Consider the following 20,608-nt stretch of genomic DNA (forward strand, 5'->3'; position numbering starts at 1 on the left):
GTGGCAGAAGAGAGAGCCAGCAAGAGCCTGTGTCCTTGATGGCACTGCTGAACAGCTGGGGCAATGCCAAGAACCAGCTACGTATGTGCTAAATGTTATGGCCCCAAACCAAACACCTATTTATTTAAAATATTTTAAGATTCTGTTTCTTGTAGCTGAACACATTGCTAATTGAAATGCCAGTCTTGGGCAAGGGGATCTTTGTCTAGCATTTTAGCCCTGCTACCTACTGTCTCAGCTCGGTAGGTACACCATGCTGTCATTTTCTGCAGTTAGGGCTGCTTCTCTGGGCTCTGGTGATAAAGTGAGCACAGTTATCTGCTAATGGCTGGTAACCTCCGAAGCCTGCCTCCTTCGTGGCCTTGGTGAATTTCACCATTCCACAGAGTGAGCACTTCCAGCTTTTGCCCTCCAAGCACTTATTTTATTCTCCTCCACCATGGAAATATCAAGCATATTCCCTGAAAATGAGCCTTAAACCCTAAACTGAGATCACTTTTAAAGGGTGAGACAGAGAAATAAATGAAATAGGGAAAGTAGAGGATGATGTTAAATACTTTTTTTCATATTAATTTCCCAGTTACACTATTATAACCTATCCTGTTTTGGCATAAGTGTTGATATTTAATTTAGTCATTCAAAAGATCAGTTTTAAATTCCAGAGTCTGCCTCAGTTAGCGAGCAATCAACTGAATGATAGACACATCTAGTACATTGTTGATTAAAATACCAAATAACAAATTGCTATGTTTCAAACCTTAATCTTCCCCATAAAAAAAAAAAATCACAGACACAACCTAAGTTAATTTGAAAACAGATTTTATCACCAAGGATAAAAGAAAAAAAGTATGATATCAACTTTATGTTAGCCACTTGAAATCACCTTTAATCCAAAGCCTATGTCTTATGCTCACATCAGGCACAATTTAAAAACATCTACCTTTATCTAGAAATAAGCAGAACTTATTTGCAAAATATTTAAGTATATTGTCTCATTTTTTTCTGGCTAAAGAGAAATGCTGTCATTTCCTCCATTTATTAAAAATAATCACTCAACTCCACTTTCCACATCTACAGTTGCCCTATTTCTCTGCTCCCTTTTGTAACAACTTTTCTAAAGAGAATTTCTCCATGTGTTGTCTCCAGGTCTTCATTCTCTTAAACCTATCTTAATCAGATTTTTACCTGTGTCACCAAAGCTGATCTTGTCAAAGTTGCCAATGTCTCCGCAGTGCTAAATCCAGTGACCAGTTCTCCCAATTGATTGTTTCCTCCTCCTTCATTCATTTCTAAGCTTTCAGTCCCCTGCATTCTTTTCATTTCCATCCCTCCTCACTCTTTGGTCATTCTCAATCTCATTTGTTGGTTATAACAATCTCTCCTTACCTGGAAGTGTCCTAGGAATCAGTCCCTAGATCTCTTCACTTTCCCATCTACAGATAACTCCCTTGGCGATCTCACCCATTAGGATACCTTTAAGTGCCATCTTTATGTCAACAATTCTCAAAGTATGTTTTCACCTCAGACCTCTTACTCAACCTATGTCATATCTAATAACCAAGCTGATATACCCATTTACATCTTTAAACTATCCACTTGTTCAACGGAAATCTTATATTTATACATACATAAATATGTGTGTGTGTGTGTTCATCACTCAGTTGTGTCTGACTCTGTGACCCCATCGACTGTAGCCTTGCTGTCCATTGGATTCTCCAGGCAAGAATACTGGAGTGGGTTGCCATTTTCTTCTCCAGTGCATCTTCCCAATACACACACACACACACACACACACACACACACACATATAAGGAAATTAAAAATCAATTTTCCTAAGAAGCCAAAATACAGGGTTAATCAATTTATTTTCTTAGAAAGAAATTTACAAGTAACAAATATAAATACACTTTTTGTGCCTAGCCAGTTTCTTCAACAGCTGAATCTTTCACATATTAATATGAAGTTTTGGAGACAGTGCTATAGATATTCTAGAATGTATTTTTACATTAGTAAATGTACTTTAGAAAAAGTTTTCTTTTCCCAAGTGTGCTGTATTTTCCTTCGTTCAAAGAAAAATATGCCAAGTTATATGCCTCAAGAAGAGTTCAGTTCAGTTCAGTCGCTCAGTTGTGTCCGACTCTTTGCGACCCCATGGATTGCAGCACGCCAGGCCTTCCTGTCCATCACCAACTCCCCAAGTTCACTCAGACTCACGTCCAATGAGTGAGTGATGGCATCCAGCCATCTCATCCTCTGTCGTCCCCTTTTCCTCCTGTCCCCAATCCCTCTCAGCATCAGAGTCTTTTCCAATGAGTCAACTCTTCGCATGGGATGGCCAAAGTACTGGAGTTTCAGTTTAGCATCATTCCTTCCAAAGAAATCCCAGATCTCCCTTAGAATGGACTGGTTGGATCTCCTTGCAGTCCAAGGGACTCCCGAGAGTCTTCTCCAACACCACGGTTCAAAAGCATCAATTTTTCGGTGCTCAGCTTTCTTCACAGTCCAACTCTCACATCCATACATGACCACAGGAAAAACCATAGCCTTGACTAGACGGACCTTTGTTGGCAAAGTAATGTCTCTGCTTTTCAATATGCTATCTAGGTTGGTCATAACTTTTCTTCCAAGGAGTAAGCATCTTTTAATTTCATGGCTGCAGTCACCATCTGCAGTGATTTTGGAGCCCAGAAAAATAAAGTCTGACACTGTTTCCACTCTTTCCCCATCTATTTGCCATGAAGTGATGGGGCCAGATGCCATGATCTTTGTTTTCTGAATGTTGAGCTTTAAGCCAACTTTTTCACTCTCCACTTTCACTTTCATCAAGAGGCTTTTTAGTTCCTCCTCATAAGAAAGAGTTAGCTTATCTTTATTTTTATCTCAGAAAAAAACAAAATCAAAATATCTTACTGACATTGTTAATAATGTTGGCCACTGCTTCCACCCTTCTCAAGCTAAATGAGGGCATATTTTCCATTTTCATAGGATTGTGAGAAATAACTAAGCAAATAACTATGTTACTATAACCACTGCTTTAACCAATTCATAATTAAACTCCCTCTTAATGTTAAAAAAAAAAAGACAAAACCACTTTTTGTGGATTTGGTCATTTTCTACAGAATTCTCAATAAGCTAGGGAAGTACTACTACCACATCAAAGATTATGTCTAATTTGGATGGTCCTACTGTGACCCTGCGGAGAAGGCAATGGCAACCCACTCCAGTACTCTTGCCTGACAAATCCCATGGGCAGAGGAGCCTGGTAGGCTGCAGTCCATGGGGTCTCGAAGAGTGGGACATGACTGAGCGTCTTCACTTTCACTTTTCACGTTCATGCATTGGAGAAGGAAATGGCAACCCACTCCAGTGTTCTTGCCTGGAGAATCCCAGGGACGGGGGAACCTGGTGGGCTGCCATCTCTGGGTTCGCACAGAGTTGGACACGACTGAAACGACTTAGCACCAGCAGCAGCAGCCAGCAACACTGTGACCCTGACGGTAATCTTGGACTCTCTTAAGCCTACTTTGCAGAATAAAATAAAAGTTATATATAATATTTTTATATTCTTCAGAAAATATGCTAAGACTTTCCAAATCATACTGAACCTTTAAATTACCAGAGATTTCGCTGATTTCTATTTATTGTTATAAAATGTAAACAACTCAATCTTTGGAGATTTAGTTTGTAAACAATAGGAAAAAAAAAAAAAACCTTCGAAAGTATATTCATTTTGATGCTTGGATGAATTTGAAAAGATTTCATTATCTTTAAAGGCAACCTTGAAATGGATTTAGAAACTGTTACCAAAATTTTGTCCCATGATTATTACCTGCAAAAAAAACCATACTAGAAATAAAAACTATGTTACTACTCTATGAAAATTCTTTGCAAAAAAAAATCAATGATAACATAATAATTATAATCATAATTCAGTTCAAATTTACTGAGGAGAATCCCTGAATTCAATACTGTGCTAAGGATGCGTGCATGCATACTAAGTCACTCAGTGGTGTCTGACTCTGTGTCACTCTCTGGATTGTAGCCCCCCAGGCTCCTCTGTCCGTGGGATTCTCCAGGCAAGAATACTGGAGTGAGTTGCCACGTCCTCCTCCAGGGGATCTTCCCGACCCACAGATCGAACCTGCCTCTCTTACACCTCCTGCACCGACAGGTGGATAGTTTACCCTAGCCCCACCTGGAAAGCCCCTGTGATAAGTATACTATATGCATTTTCTCATTTAGAACTCATGACAGAATTATGATATAGATATTACTATTCTCAACAGTTTACATGTTTCTATAAAATTTAGTTTAAATTACTTGCTCGAAATCCATATCACTAGTAAAGGAGAACAAGATTCCAACTCAAATTTACTTCGACTCTAAAGCCATTTGCTTTACCATACGGCAACAAAGGTCCGTCTAGTCAAGGCTATGGTTTTTCCAGTGCTCATGTATGGATGTGAGAGTTGGACTATTTAAAAAAACCGAGCACCGAAGAATTGATGCTTTTGAACTGTGGTGTTGAGAAGACTCTTGAGAGTCCCTTGGACTGCAAGGAGATCAAACCAGTCCATCCTAAAGGAAATCAGTTTTGAGTGTTCATTGGAAGGACTGATGTTGAAGCTGAAACTCCAATATTTTGGCCACCTGCTGCGAACAGCTGAGTATTTGAAAAGACCCTGATGCTAGGAAATATTGAAGGCAGGAGGAGAAGGGGACAGCAGAGGGTGAGATGGTTGGATGGCATCACTGACTCAACAGACATGAGTTTGGGTGGACTCCAGGAGTTGGTGATAGACAGGGAGGCCTGGCGTGCTGCAGTCCATGGGGTCGCAAAGAGTCGGACATGACTGAGTGACTGAATTGATCTGAACTCAACTGAAGGGCTTCCTAGGTAGTGCTAGTGGTAAAGAACCTGGCTGGCAATGTAGGAAATGTTAAGAGATGCAGGTTTGATCTCTGGGTCAGGAAGATCCTCTGGAGAAGGACATGGCAACCCAGTCCAGTGCTCTTGCCTGGAGAATCCCATGGACAGAGGAGCCTGGTGGGTTACAGTTCATAGCGTCGCAAAGAGTCAGACAGGACTGAAGCGACAACATAACACACAACACAGGTTAAGTAGGTTTATCTACAAATTACAATAGAATGATGATTTGTGCTAATTGGTGGGGGTGGGGGTATATCAGGGGAGATCTTTAAAGTGAATTTCTGATCTTAGAAGTTAATTCTGGCATTGCTGTTGATAAGTTTAGATAAAATATATAAGAGGTTTAAAATAATAGTAAGCACAAAATCTGTTGCAAATTGAAGTTTAACTTAGACAGTTATTAGTGTCCAAGAAGGCCCAAACCAATAGGTGAGGCAGGACAGCAAGAGGTCCAGGGTCAGTGATGACGCTGTGTCTACCATATCCCAGAGACTTTATGAAGCCCTGGAGCTACTGAACAAAGGAACTAGAGAAAATAATGAATTGTTGACTATAGACACACAAGAAAGAACCAAATGATAAGATGTGTTGAATGGCAAAGTTAAACATTTGTTTTATTCCAATGTTGATAGATTGACCACTAGGAAAGAACATGGTGAGATGCAAATTCAGAAGATTCAGTCTAAGTAACAGTTCACTTTAACAAATATGTACTGAGATTCTTCAGTGAGCTTGGAAGTTTGCCTTGCAGTAGGGATAAAGTGATGAATATACCTGTTGGGGGACTCTAAGGGACAGTGTCCAAAAAAAGAGTGGGTCTTACTAAATCATTTTATCATATTTTGGGCAGTAAAAGGAAAAGAGATGAATGGCAACAACTTAGTTTATTTACAGCTCCCTTTCAATTTAATCATTTCAAAAAAGGAAATTTAATTCTTTCAAAAAATGAAAGCTGTTTTATTAATTCTCAAATTATATTTATGATATTATAAAAAATCTTCTAAATGTCTGTTTCAAAATTAGCTTACAGAGTGGTTGGAATTCCTCTTCACCTCTCCCTACCTATGTAAGTCCTCAAAATGCTTTTTTCATTTCGTTTTTGTGATTCACCACAACTTACAATATCGACTAAGGAACTAGACAAACTGCATTTCATTGGACCAGTTAAACAGGCAAGGAAGATTTTATTTAAGATTATTGCAATAAGGGAGAGAGATTAAACTCAACTACACTGAAACACAAGTGGTAGAGTTTTTAAGCCCTGGAGTGAGCCAGTAAAAAGTACCAGAGGACATTAGAGGGGAGGTTGGTTAATGTGACTGGATCATCGGTGTTTGCTAATTGGCACTTAAGAAATGCATATATATGGAATTTAGAAAGATGGTAATGATAACCCTGTATGTGAGACAGCAAAAGAGACAGAGATGTATAGAACAGTCTTTTGGACTCTGTGGGAGAGGGTAAGGGTGGGATGATTTGGGAGAATGGCACTGAAACATGTACAATATCATATATGAAACGAATCGCCAGTCCAGGTTCCATGCATGATACAAGATGCTCGGGGCTGGTGCACAGGGATGACCCAGAGGGACGGGACGGGGAAGGAGGAGGGAGGGGGTTCAGGATGGGGAACATGTGTACACCCGTGGCGGATTCATGTTGATGTATGGTAAAACCAGTAAAATATTGTAATTAGCCTCCAATTAAAATAAATAAATTTATATTAAAAAAAAGAAAGTTAGGCTCCTACCTTCCCACAGAGACTAGGAGTTAGAGGTGCTATCTTTTGTGATTATTCTATTTCAAAGAAATGGATCCCAGGAACTTGAAAAAGATATTCCTGGGTTGTAGAAATGGTGAGAGCTAGAAGGCTTACCCTTCCAAGGGGCAGAGAAAGAATTTACACTAGCAAGTTTTCAAAAGTAAACACTTTAAGAAAAAGGGATGTCAGGGGCCAATGCCAGAAAGAAACATGTGGTGACCTAGAGGGGTGGGATAGGGCTCGTGAGAGGGAGGCTCAAGAAGGCAGGGATATGTGTATATTTATGGCTGATTCATATTGTTGTAGGGAAAAAACCAACACATACTGTACACAAATCATTTTCCAATTTAAAATAACTTAAAAAATAGTGTTTTGCGGAATTGAGAGGAATGGTAAGGCATCTTGGTCATAACCATCAGTTGGCAATTCAAAAGATAACATTTGTCTTCATGAAACAGTCTCATAGTTCACCTGGTTTAGTTAGAAGAAGGATTATTTGATGGTGTGAGGCTGCAGAAGTTTCTGCCTGTGGATCTCAAGTGAACCACTTATGTCAGAAGATGCTTTCTAAGCAGCAATTCTACGTGTCTTTCTTCCACAGGTCCAACATACCGCATGTCAATACCAGAACATTTGGTGCCAAGAAAAAATGATACTAAAAGCAAAAAATGTTATTTTACCTTAATATTTTGACATTCAATGTTATGGTTGCTATGTGTTATCAGTTCTAAAAAACAAGTAGGTGGATCTGACCCTGAAAAAATTTAATTTTGGAAAATAAACCTTATACTTGTATCTTTCCTAGGAATCTCATTTGTGTCATTAGGGAATTTCACATTAAAAGGCAACATGTTCTCAGTAGTCCTCTGTCATTTTGTGCTCTTATGATAAATTTTTTAAAAACTTATGTAAATTCATTTTATACAAATCAAAACAAATATAAAGCCAGTAGTATTTTATATTTTGACAGTCAGCTAGTTCTGAAAATATTTAACTTTAACATTAATGTAAAAGTAAAGAAAGGATATTACTTTGTCAAAACTGAAACAAGCAAATAAAAACAGAGCATCTAAGAGGAAACTGTCTAAATTCACTAAAGAATATGAAAATTTGTGGTCTCTTCTCTAGCATCCCTGTGATGGAATGGAAACCTTTCCAGGTCTCCAGTGAAAAGAAGGTCTGGACTTCTTGTGCAGAATTTATTCTAACATGACTTATGAAGCTGAATTATATAATTATTTCTTTACCTTTGACTTGTCCTTTCGTTTATTTCACACTAACTGACCTTGCTTCAGGCGATATTCTGTGTTTGAACTTTATCTCTGGCTTTTCTTTGCCTTTGTATTTGCAGCAGTGAGTGTGTGTCTGTGTGTGTGTGTGTTTTGATCGGTATTGTCTTAGATTCTGGGGCTCTCTACCAGTCATCTGCCTAGAATTCTTACAATTTTTTTTAAGTTTTTTGCCACCCAGTGTGATAAGGAACATCTACTGCAACAGGAGAAAATACCACTGTACAGTGTTTAAACTACTGTCTTTGTTTCCAGATAGAGACCAAATTACTGGTAAAATGTCGGGTCTCAGGGAAAAAAGAAAAGAAAGAAAGAAATACACAGTCATTCCTTAGGTACTGACTTCATGCTTAAGTCTTCGCAATAAAATTACAGGTTTTATTTTTGATGAGAAAATTAAGTATATCTTTAAGTCATATACTTTCTCTTGGCTATTAAGAAATAACTGGTTTTAAATTAACTGTTCAGTTCATTGCTAACAGATCTCAAAAGGAGATAAAAACACCGAGACCATTGATTAAAGTTTAATCAAAGCTTTTAGGAACTACGATCTTCAAATTACATTAAGAATGCTTTTATATCCTAGCTGTTTCACCTCACTAGTCACTACTCCTAAGACAAATGTGAAATTGTCACTAATGCCAAAGTCATTTTAATCATTTTGGTGTGATGACAACTCTTTCTAACTCAGAAAAAACTCTAAGTGTTTACCAAATTTATAACAAAGATCAAAAATATTTTCCCTCAAAAATAATATACTTGAGTTAGATGGAATGTCCTTATATCACTTTTTGATTATAAGAAATACACTGAGAAATGAAGATTTAAACTCTATGGATTTACAATACACCTATAAAATTCTTTTTAATGACATCTCACTTTGGAATCACATTTGATGACTACGAAAAAAAATTTTTCCTAATACAGGTACTTGGCTGATCTGCTAGTAAAAGACTAGCTAACCTATATGATAAATTCACTTCAGTTCAGTTCAGTTGCTCAGTCGTATCTGACTCTTCCTGACCCCATGAATCGCAGCACACCAGGCCTCCCTGTCCATCACCAACTCTCAGAGTTTACTTAAACTCATGTTCCTCAAGTCGGTGATGCCATCCAGCCATCTCATCCTCTGTCGTCCCCTTCTCCTCCTGCCCCCAATCCCTCCCAGCAGCAGAGTCTTTTCCAATGAGTCAGCTCTTCCCATGAGGTGGCCAAAGTACTGGAGTTTCAGCTTTAGCATCAGTCCTTCCAATGAACACCCAGGACTGATCTCCTTTGGAATGGACTGGTTGGACCTCCTTGCAGTCCAAGGGACTCTCAAGAGTCTTCTCCAACACCACAGTTCAAAAGCGTCAATTCTTTGGCGCTCAGCTTTCTTCACAGTCCAACTCTCACATCCATACATGACCACTGGAAAAACCATAGCCTTGACTAGACGGACCTTTGTTGGCAAAGTGATGTGTCTGCTTTTCAATATGCTATCTAGGTTGGTCATAACTTTCCTTCCAAGGACTAAGCGTCTTTTAATTTCATGGCCGCAATCACTATCTGCATCACCATCTATTTTTTGGACCCCCCAAAAATAAAGTCTGACACTCTTTCCACTCTTTCCCCATCTATTTGCCATGAAGTGATGGGACCAGATGCCATGATCTTAGTTTCCTGAATGTTGAGCTTTAGGCCAACATTTTCACTCTCCTCTTTCACTTTCATCAAGAGGCTCTTTAGTTCCTCTTCACTTTCTGCCATAAAGGTGGTGTCATCTGCATATCTGAGGTTATTGATATTTCTCCCGGCAATCTTGATTCCAGCTTGTGCTTCTCCCAGCCCAGCATTTCTCATGATATACTCTGCATATAAGTTAAATAAGCAGGGTGACAATATACAGCCTTGAAATATATATGGTATTTATCAAATCTACAAGTTTAATTCATGCTCATTTTTTTCTTTGTTATGTTTCATTTGCTAATAATATGCATATAAGTCTTTTGTAAAATAATATACATGTCTAGGCTTCATCTCCAGATATAATTTAAAAGGTTTAAATTTTATCTGGCATTTGTTTTTTTAAGTGACATCAACAATTTTTTTGATGCAGAGCCAGGATTAGATATCAATATTCTAGGTGAAGTTTTCCATGCTTGGAATGATGTCTTATGTATCTGTGCTTCCCTGGGCTGCTCTAATGGAAACTATGGACTTTGGATAATCATATATCAATGCAGATTCATCAATTGTAACAAATACCACTGGTGTAGAATGCAGAGAGTGGGGGATGTTGTGCATGAGTGGGAGCAGGGGGTAAATGGGAAGGCTGTATTTTTTGCTTAATGTTTTTATGAATCTAAAGCTGTTCTAAAATATAGTTCATTTTTTAAAAATTGAGGGCTAGGCACCTGGGATTCTCAATGGAGAATACATAGTCTTTGAACATTTTAATGTTCAAAGTGCATATTCATTGGTCTGTCACTTTGACATGACAGTTTGATGAATAAAGAAACCATAATACTAATGCAATTTAATTATTTAATCCTTAGATAATGAAAAATACCATATTCTCAGAGTTGTTTCAGGGGAGAACAGGAAATAAAAGATCAATAATAATGATACTGCAACTATGTCAGGGAAAATTTATATAAATCTATAGTATTCATTTAGCTCTAAATGTCTTCAAGCATGTTATAAATCCTCCAAAGTCCTTGCTTTGTATTATCGTCTTTTAATATATTCACTGTCTCTTTCCAAGTTAAGTTCACTCTTGCTCATTCATCTGTCTTGTGATTTATTTCAAAGATAAACTGAATATCTTCCCCTTTTTTCTGTAAGTATTTAATCTTGATTTTTAATCAAAATTTGATGGCAATTATCATGTATTAAAATGCATTCTTTCCCCATCCTATATAATTTTCCTTTTTACAGTAAATCCTACATCCTGACACCATAGTTAACAACTTTTTGTCAGTAATTATATTTAGACAGATTTTCTTTTCTGAATCTTGGTTTCTTAATAGTCTCTTAATAATCAACAGTCTCTTAATAGACTTAATAATCAATAGTCTCTTAATAATCTAGCTCTTTTAGACCTAGAAAAGATTCAGTAAAGTGTTGGATTTGTCAACCTTATTTCTCTTTTCCATTTTCCCTTTCCTCTCTTCCTGTTGGTCGCATAGAATTTACAGGTAAATAAACACATAACCCTGCAATGAAAATGGAATGCCAGCCACATGTGGTGTACTGCTGAAACACTCATCTTTTATCCAAAAGCAAGACAGAAGTCATATTTAGAAGATACGGCATTTATAAGAGGGCTTCCCAGGTGGCAGTAGTGGTGAAGAAACTTCCTGCCAAAGCAGGAGACACGGGTTCAGGGAAGATCCCCTGGAGTAAGAAATGGCAACCCATTTCAGTATGCTTGCCTAGAGATTCCCATGGACAGAGGAGCCCGGCAGGCTGCAGTCCACGGGGTCACACAGAGTTGGATACGACTGAAAGGGCTCAGCACAAGAAGCTCAGTAGATATTTAAACCATAAGAAACTATGACAGGAAAATCGTGACAAATATATACGTGAATAGTCTTGCCTCTCTGATCTTTCACTTCACCTCCAGTAAAATGAAACAAAAAATATTTACCTCCAGAATCACTGTGATGATTAAATTGGAAAGTGTAAGTGAAAATTCAGTATTTAGTCATAAAATGCCATATAAAAATCAAATACCATAATAATTTTACCACTTCAGAATTATAAGAGCAAAAATCACTTAGAAGAGGAAAACACTGGCTACATGTCTAAGGCTTGAATGAAAATATGACCTATGTATGTTTACAAATCCTTTCATCTCAAATTCTTTATTATGCATGAGTGTCTTTTGTTATCACGATGCATAAAAATGGTAAAGCCTGTTGAAAACTCCAAAACAAAGAGACGAGCCAAGGAAAAAACATGAATAATTTATTCCGATAGGATTCAAGTTTATCCCCAACTTATTTGCCTTTTATTCTTCATTTTAGTTAATTACATTTTCACCATTTATCTTCAAGGTTATGCATGCACCTTGAGATGGTCACAAAAGGTCCGTGATATAGGGGTTCATAATTAGGTTGTATGTTATATTCAGAGTCCCAGGGGAACTAATAGATTCCAGAAATACTGATTAAGCAAGATGAATTCTTATACAGTTTCAACTACAACAGTTTTAAAGACAAGTACAAGCTTCTTTGCCACAAAATTCACAAAAAAAGTAATCGATTGAAGAATATCTCTTTTATGCAAAATATACATTTTAGGATATAATTCAATTCATATTCTACTATACACTGACATTGTTCTTGATAATTTAATAAAAAAATACTCTCATTGCCAGAATTTTATTTTTTTAATATTTATAATTGAGGTAACAATGACAAAATGCTTGAATCATGAATAATATTAATGAGTTTAAGTCAAATAACTTTTAAGAACTTAAAACAAATGTGAGACTCCAAATGGGTCAGTTTTGACAAATAGGCACTGAAAATTTTACAACATAATATGACAAGCTAGTGTAAGTGGTTTATTAAAAATAAATGCTACAGTTAGTGTTCGTGGATCTAACCAACAAAGGAGAACCAAAGGAAATTAAGACAGACCTATAGTATACCAATATCACTGCTCGTATGATCACAGCACAATCTACTGCAGGTCCACAGAGGGTAATTCACAGAGGGGCGGGCCTTACTTGAAGCTCCAGAGACGCTGATCATGACTCTGGCTTTCTTTGATGTGAGATGGCCAAAGCTGTTGACCCATGCATACATGTGGGTATTTACAGCTGTTTCACGCCAGCCAGTCCTCAGCAGACCACTCATATGGGCAGCACCAAATGAGTTCCAGCCACAGTTCTTGCATAGGCTTCTCATGCCTCATGAAGACGCCAGGATCTCTTCCAAGTGCAACCTGGTCACGTCAGGGCACATTCAGCAGCAGAAGTCTGTTTCCAGAACAGTCCTTGGTATGGCTAAATTCCACTGTCCCTTTTTCAGCAGTCAAAAATCCATGATAAATTCTGTATAACACTGCAGTCAATAACAGCAGCACCAGACAGTATATTAATTCCTTCACCATAAACTTGTGTTTAATTATAACTTTCTATGTGTAGTGTTATCAAAAGCATCACGGAATCTCTAAATATAAGTTGTTTATGTCTGGGTAAATACAGTGCTGTACAAGGTCTCTGACATGCAGGTCATGCTCTAGGACTTGGGGATATAAAGTAATGCATGTTATGTGGCCAATTCTAAAAGTGACAATTGTCTCCCTAACCGGAAATAAACATGAGCATCAGGAATTAGCAGTCTCAAGGACCCTAAATGCCTTAGAAATATTGTTTATCTCTCAATTTATAGTATGGTATTTTCTTCCCTCTCATGTCCAATACATCAGACACACTACTGCTATTGCATTTGTAGAGATGTGCAAACAGAATGTCTTCCACTTGGACTGAATAAGACACCCTGAGGGTTTCATCGGCGTGTCCTGATGAATTCTGGTTGCTAGGTAGTAGAAACTGACACTGCAGCAGGCAATCAAATGCAAAGGTAAAACTGCTGCTTAAATCCTGCTCCTCAAAAAGGTTCACAGTACCAATTAACTTAGGTAGTCTACGGGGCATCATTAATTTACACACAAAGCAGAGAGGCTGTTCCAAGTAGTGAAGAAGGCAAGGGGCAGGGGAGAAGACCCAGTTCTAAAATCATGAACACCTTATCAAGGCATTTCTGTGCTTCATGGAGACAGATGGCATATACATATAAGACAGGGAGCTAAGACATGCGGACAGAACAACATACAGGACAAAGCACCTGATTAAACACTGCCTGAAAACCTGATTAATGCTGTCAGTCAGGAATTTAAGGCTGGTCAAGAAAGCTTCCTGTGAACAACAATGCTCTTTGTTGTTTGAGAAAAAAATAATAAATTAAATAAAAGAAGGGGGTAAAAAAGACAAGAATTTTGAGTGATATTTGGCACCCTGACTCTGAAAATGATGACAAATTCTGGGATTAAAAAAAAGAAAACATGAGTCTAGTTCCAAATAGCAGTTCCTATCTGAACGATGCAAGCCTGGCTGGCAGTTACCTTTCTCATGTTTTGTGCCTTCCCCAAGCCATTAAGTAAGAGATCTGGCCTCGGCTTGCGTGTAACCAGTAATGACAATCTCTTTGCAGTTATCTGTGTGCAAACAACCAGAGACATTCAGAACTCCAATACAGCATTTTGGAAGGAAAGTAAATCAATCAAGAAATTAAACAAATCTTTTTTTTTTTCAAAGACTAATAAAGAAAAAAAAATTGTCAAGGAGAAATTCGCCCTCCCTGCCCCACAGTTCAACATGCAGAACAGCCAACCAGTGCCTTCACATCAGCAGGATGGCTCAATGCAAGTACACATATCCCGAGCCCTCTGCGGTCCCCGAGCTCTGCGACATCGCTTTCAGGTGATAGAGACAAGATGGTCCATGCAAATGAGCTGACCCAAGTCATGTTGTGTGCATTCAAAACAGAATCCCAGACATCTTCAGAATGGTTCAGAGTCACAAGAAATGAAGTTCCCATGAAGTAGCTGGCATTTGGAAGCACAATGATTTAAATATATCTCCCTGAAGATGTGTTTATGTATTAGGGTACTCGCCAATATCTGGTGCTATCTGTCATTTTATTGCGAAAGGAGATCAGGGCAATTCATACGGAGAAGTGGTAGCACTACTAGGAGAAGATTCGTTTAAAGCCAGGATAAGATTCGTCAGCTACCCAAGTGGCATTTCTGACCTCAGATAGTAGTATCATGCAGGATTTATACTGTGTTAATGGCGTGTGGAGTAACTCTACATTTAATTATTTCCATTATGGGGTACACAGTACTTGAATTAAGACCATTTAGCCAACTGATGCGGTTTGGTTTACAAGATAGATGGGATTGGAGATCGAGAGCGCCTTAGAGGACAAGGAGAGTTGTAAGGTGAAGTTACTGGAGAGAGCCTCAGAGCATTGCCTGCCAAGCCCGCTATGTTGTTTAAGCTTCTGGATTTTTCATATCCTTTTATGGAAAAATGCACAGACATCAGTTGAATTCAACCAGAAAACAGACACAGACAGACAATATCATGCAGGGCAATCAAAGTGCTATTTTTGAGCTCAAAGAATTTTCTTACAAAGAATTCAATATTGAGACAATTTACAACTCTAAAAAAAAAAAATGAAGCTCATTGTAGCTGTCATTTCCAAAAGATTAAGCCAGCTATCACAAATTACTATTGTAATATTCAAAATCTATTCTTTTCCAAATTATAGTTTGTATTGATGTAATTTTGACATATTCAGTATCAGAAAACTTTTAAGAATTATGCAAAGCAACTTAAGTAAGATATAAATTTGGCTAGTATTTTTAAATTTCAGAATACGTCCCTGAAAAAAAAAAATGAGCTATTTTTTCTCTTTTCATTCTTATGTTAGTATTTACTAAGCTAATAAAGCATGCTTAAGTTTAAGTGGACAACTCTTTCCCAGCATCTTTAATCTTCCAGCTTTAAAAGGGGAAGGGGTTAAAAGGATGATTCCTCAATAATGGCTTTTAATGCCATTATCTAGGTGATGCAGAATGAATGCCCATTTCTAATCCCTTGTATTAAAAAATAAATAAATAAGTAATATAAACTGAGTCATCATTTCAGTAAATTTAAATCTGATTTTGATTATATATTTTCAGCTGATTCTTCCCTGCCAGGAATAAAGAATAATTTGATATTAATCCACCTTTTCTTCCTATTATCTTGCATTCTAATCTTCTGTTCATAATAATCATTGACTTACAGAATCCTTTCTACTTACAGGTCTTTCTGACAAACTTTAACCCACTGATTTTTGCCTTAGCTGCTCAACCCACATCCATCAAGGACACTTTTAGAAGAAGTATATATTGTGGTATTTTTTATTAGAAAAGACTAGAGGCAGGTAAATGAGGTAGTGAGTACCTACTGTACAAGGAGGGGTAAAATTGTCTTAAAAGCCAGGCAATCATTAACCGAAAAAATAGTCATATTATACAATTCAGTAAATAAATGTTCTGACAGCTCCATTGAAAAAGTGTTATAGATCCAGAAAATGACAGCTCTACTTGGGGTAAGGTTTGACTAGTAGGAACCCTCTCTCTATATACACACCCACAAACTTTTAGCAGATTAGATGTTTTCTTTGATATTTTGTGATGAAAATTTATGTCATCCACTGATTATAGTAAAGTTCTCTAGAACATAATTTCTGCTAATGAGAAAATTATCTGCCTATATGTTTTATTAGTATTTTGAGCTATAAAGCTCAAAATGTGAGGTGCATATATTTCACTCTGCTCTGGTGGGTGATGGAATAGTTAATGAGAGAATGTCTTAAATAATTAAAAAGGAATTGCAAGTCATTCATTCTTACATAGGGACCTTCACATTTCTAGAGGGCTAATTATCATTACTCTTCTGTAATGCGATTGGAAATATAACTAGGACTTGTAGAAAGAATAATTTATCCAAATTGACTTGGATTTTTAGTGTAACCTAAAAATGTAAACTAGACTATAAACATTGATTGGTGTTGATTAAAAGCAACCTCATGAATATACATGAATCAAAGAAGGTTAATAACTATAAACCATCCTTGTAAAAATATACATCTTTTTCCCCCACAATAACTATGTTCCCTATGAGACTTCCAAAAAAGGTAAAAATCTGTTTAACAATTTATATTAATCATGTTATTTACATGTAAATCTTGGTTGCCCTTGCAAATGTTTAGTTACTTTTCTGAATTATAGTCATTAAGATAAATATTATTTATTCTGTTTATAAGTCCTTTTATTTTTAATAACTATGATTTCAGTGTCCATTTGAGAAGGGTTCCCTTATAATTTAGTAACAAGTATTTAATTAGTAAAATTATGTTTTTCATATACATTTATTCTTCCTTTATTCTGCAGGTTCATTTATGATTAGAAAACTTGACAAAATTTTGCCTCATCAAGCTTTTATTGAATGGAATGACCGAAAATATAATTTATGAGAATAAACAATATTGAACTCAATTTGAACTAACATCTAAATACATGATATACATTTTATACAGCTTTTAAGAGCACATATTTGTTTGGGGCAATATTGAAACTGCCTATTTGTGCACTATCAATGAGATGTTTGTGTTCATGTAAAATGATATATATATATATAAAACTACCATATAAATAAAATCATAGGTTCTAAGTTTTGGGAGTTCATTCATTTAGGTAATCCATATGTTTTCTTAATGTATGCCCAACTTCATTTACACTTGTTGATAGAAAAAGAATACAATGGGGATCCAGTCATTTTTCTCATGTATATAGGGGAGAATTTACATAACTCAAAAATCAGGTCAGTGTAGAAAATGATTAGAAACATACAGAAGATAAATATGTGAGTGGAAATAATAGAAGACATCTCTAATCTATATAAAGGAAACAGGAGAAGAAATGAATGGATTTCTAATAGACATGACAAAGAAAACACTGAGAAGATTAAGTGAAAATAGCCAGAAATGTTACCAGATCTAGGGAAAAAAAAACACAGATCTACAAAATAAGCAAGAATGAAAAAGGATTTGTTTATAGTGAGAAATGATGAAAAATAAAAAGCTCATAGTTGGTTTTTCAAAGATGCTTTCATTGATAGAATTTGTATTTGTGAAATAAGATCACATGTATAATTTTCTCATATAAACACAATATCTTATTAATTGCTTTGCTATGGAATTTTGCCATTTTACAGGAAAACTATATTTATATAGGTGCTTTATAGTTTTCAAAGTATTTTTAAATATGTGATCCCCTCTGACAGTTTAAAATTCAAAATACTATCTAACATAGAAGAAAAACATTCTAGCTAGAGTCTTAACATGTAACCCTAGTATAAATACTGCATGTGATATTTTATTGAACGATGCTTAAAATATATCCAAATATAACCACATAATACATAAAAATACATATATACACATATGGATATATGTATATACATATATAGTGATTTAAGATTACAAGGCACTTTAAGTACTATATTCTATATTATTAGTTATATACATATATTTTGCTTAAGTACTATGATAGAGTATTAACTATAAAAATATTTAAAAACTACTGTAACAATATAAAATAGTGAAAAATCAGATAATTGAAACACATTTTCGTACAAGAAATAGATGCAAAGAGTGACAGTTCTTGGAATGAAGTATAATTTAAAATATTACACATTAAAGAAACAAAAGAAGAGTCCTCTGTCTTCTCTTTTGTATGGAGACAGAAAGAACAATATAAAGTGCTCAGAAGAAGCAAAAAAGAAGCACAACATGGGTAATGAGCTATTTCAAAGGAAGTAGGCATCATAAAATAAATATTTTAGGCTTAAACGGTAAAGTATTCTGTAGGGAGAAACAATGAATTTGCAATGAATAGCAAATAAGCACAATATTTTTAAAATGCAGTTGCACGAACATGAAAGTTCTAGAGTGGTTTTTCATTCAAATTCAGTCAATTGCCTAAGAAATTTTATTTCTTCATAAAAAATGTGTAGTTCTTTCTCTATTCTGTCGGTAAATTGAGTAAAATAACCTTGGCACTAAAGCAACTGGAATTCTCAAAGTAGAAGGTGTTCTAAGAGCATACCAGAACTTTGACAAGAGTGGGTTATAAGTGTTATGAAACTAATTTCTTGAGGATAAAAAGAGTCCAATTGTTTGGTTGGCAAAGTTTACTAAAATGAAAATGAAAACTAGCACCTAAGGAATAGTCATAGATGGCTGATACAATCTAGGGAAATAAAACCACCGTGCTGGAGTGGAGCTTCAGTATCCTGCTACATTTCTTAACCAAGATGCCTATCTAATACAATGCATCCATTCAACAGATATTAAGTATCTTCTATGAGCCAGGAATTGTTCAGTGTCAATTAAAAAATAATAAAATGATTATTGCCCAGAAGAGAAATTTTGTAAGTACATTTTGTAAGTACAGTAAGTAACCTTTCCACTGATTGGGTATACTGTTCTGTATGGCCAGAGGATCATGTACCTTAGCAAGCTCCTGACATTCAGATTAATTACTGGGGAAAATTTGCCCAAACACTGGATAAGAGACCATTAAGTGAAGTCGCTGAGTCGTGTCCGACTCTTTATGACCCCACAGACTGTAGCCTACCAGGCTCCTCTGTCCATGGGATTTTCCAGGCAATAGTACTGGAGTGGATTGCCATTTCCGTCTCCAGGGGATCTTCCCGACCCAGGGATCAAACCCGGGTCTCCCACATTGTAGACAGACGCTTTACTGTCTGAGCCACCAGGATAAGAGACCATTAGAGTATGTTTAATGCTTTACTTTGAAGAAAAAGCTTTATTATTGTTTTATAATTATCAACCACGTATCAAACAGGTGCATAGAGTTAACTAGTGAGTTTAATTTATTGTAGGAAAAAAGATAACTTTTCAAGACTGCTGAATATATTATATTAAAACAATTAGATGATTGACTTTATTAAATACTTCATTACAATTCTGCCTATAGACAAATGAAAAACCAAAAAATAAAAAAAAAGAAAGAAGGGTGAAATGTCTTTCAGATATGACAATCAAGTTGGCTGTCATGATACATATTTTTAAATGTTTATAATGAGATAAGATGTAATGAGGCAAAAAGCACTATGATGTCATAGTTGTTCCTAGAAAATGATGAACGAGCATTTTACATCACTCCATACATTTGCAGCATTTAATTGCTATGTCACCTGTTAGGATCTAATGAAATGCATGCCTACCTTTCCTGATCCCTCCATCAGAAGCACACGTGTAATCACCTGCCGTCAGCAGGAAACATGTTTCCCCTCTTCTGTGTTTGTCTCTGGTACTAGAGCGCCTGATGGGGAGCCTTTCTGGGGGTGATAGTGGTGGCTCACTTCCTGCGCTGTCGTCACCTGATAACACTGGTCACAGCGCCGTGCCCATTGACAGACAGTGATGATGAGGAAATGAGACAATACAAAGAGTTTACGCCGGGTGTCCACCGCACAGCCACGCGATAACACAAATCACAATAATCACAACATGGTAAAAGAATTTTCATCACTCGTCACAAAAACTTACATGGAGCAAAATGGAAATGTACGGAAAAGGAGAGAAATGTTCTCAGGGAAATTTTAATTTCATGTTGGGTTTTATCTAATATGACAACGACTTTTACAAAACTAACATGATTCAAAGTAAGCGTGATAATGAAGTAGCACACGAATTAACATCTTTCCACTTTTGACAGGTTATCTAGGTACTGCAAACAGACATCTTTAAAAACGGAGCCTACTGAAGGAGAAACTCCTAAGTAAAGGTTTGTCTTTGCAGTGCTAAAAGACATATGCTTTCATTATTTTCTGAAAGTAATTTTTCCTAAATTTCATAATGAAAACAATCCCAAAGTTTACAGACTTTGTGTCCAGGTTCTCTGTTTTAAAGTGACATAGTATTTTTGAGCATAACAATGGAACAAGATCAACTTCTCCAAACGCCCTTGAAACGTTTATGTCTAAATACT

General features: G+C 36.4%; 1 protein-coding gene across 8 annotated transcripts in view; it reads right to left on the minus strand.

Annotated features, from left to right (window-relative positions):
• Positions 1–20,608, minus strand: part of KCNC2 (potassium voltage-gated channel subfamily C member 2) — a 282,147-nt gene that overhangs the window by 34,984 nt on the left and 226,555 nt on the right. For 3 of the 8 annotated variants that reach the window (XM_070788828.1, XM_070788826.1, XM_070788827.1), the window contains exons 4-5: positions 19,842–20,006; positions 14,200–15,055 (exon numbers count right to left, since the gene is read on the minus strand). The exons of 1 other annotated variant lie outside the window; for it this stretch is intronic. In XM_070788828.1, the coding sequence (XP_070644929.1) occupies positions 14,919–15,055; positions 19,842–20,006 (302 nt within the window). In that variant the 3' untranslated portion in view covers positions 14,200–14,918. 4 more of the 8 variants (XM_070788830.1, XM_070788833.1, XM_070788829.1 and 1 more) reach the window with 4 other exon arrangements.

The sequence above is a fragment of the Bos indicus genome, chromosome 5, assembly GCF_029378745.1.
Source record: "Bos indicus isolate NIAB-ARS_2022 breed Sahiwal x Tharparkar chromosome 5, NIAB-ARS_B.indTharparkar_mat_pri_1.0, whole genome shotgun sequence".
Taxonomy (NCBI): Eukaryota; Metazoa; Chordata; class Mammalia; order Artiodactyla; family Bovidae; genus Bos; species Bos indicus.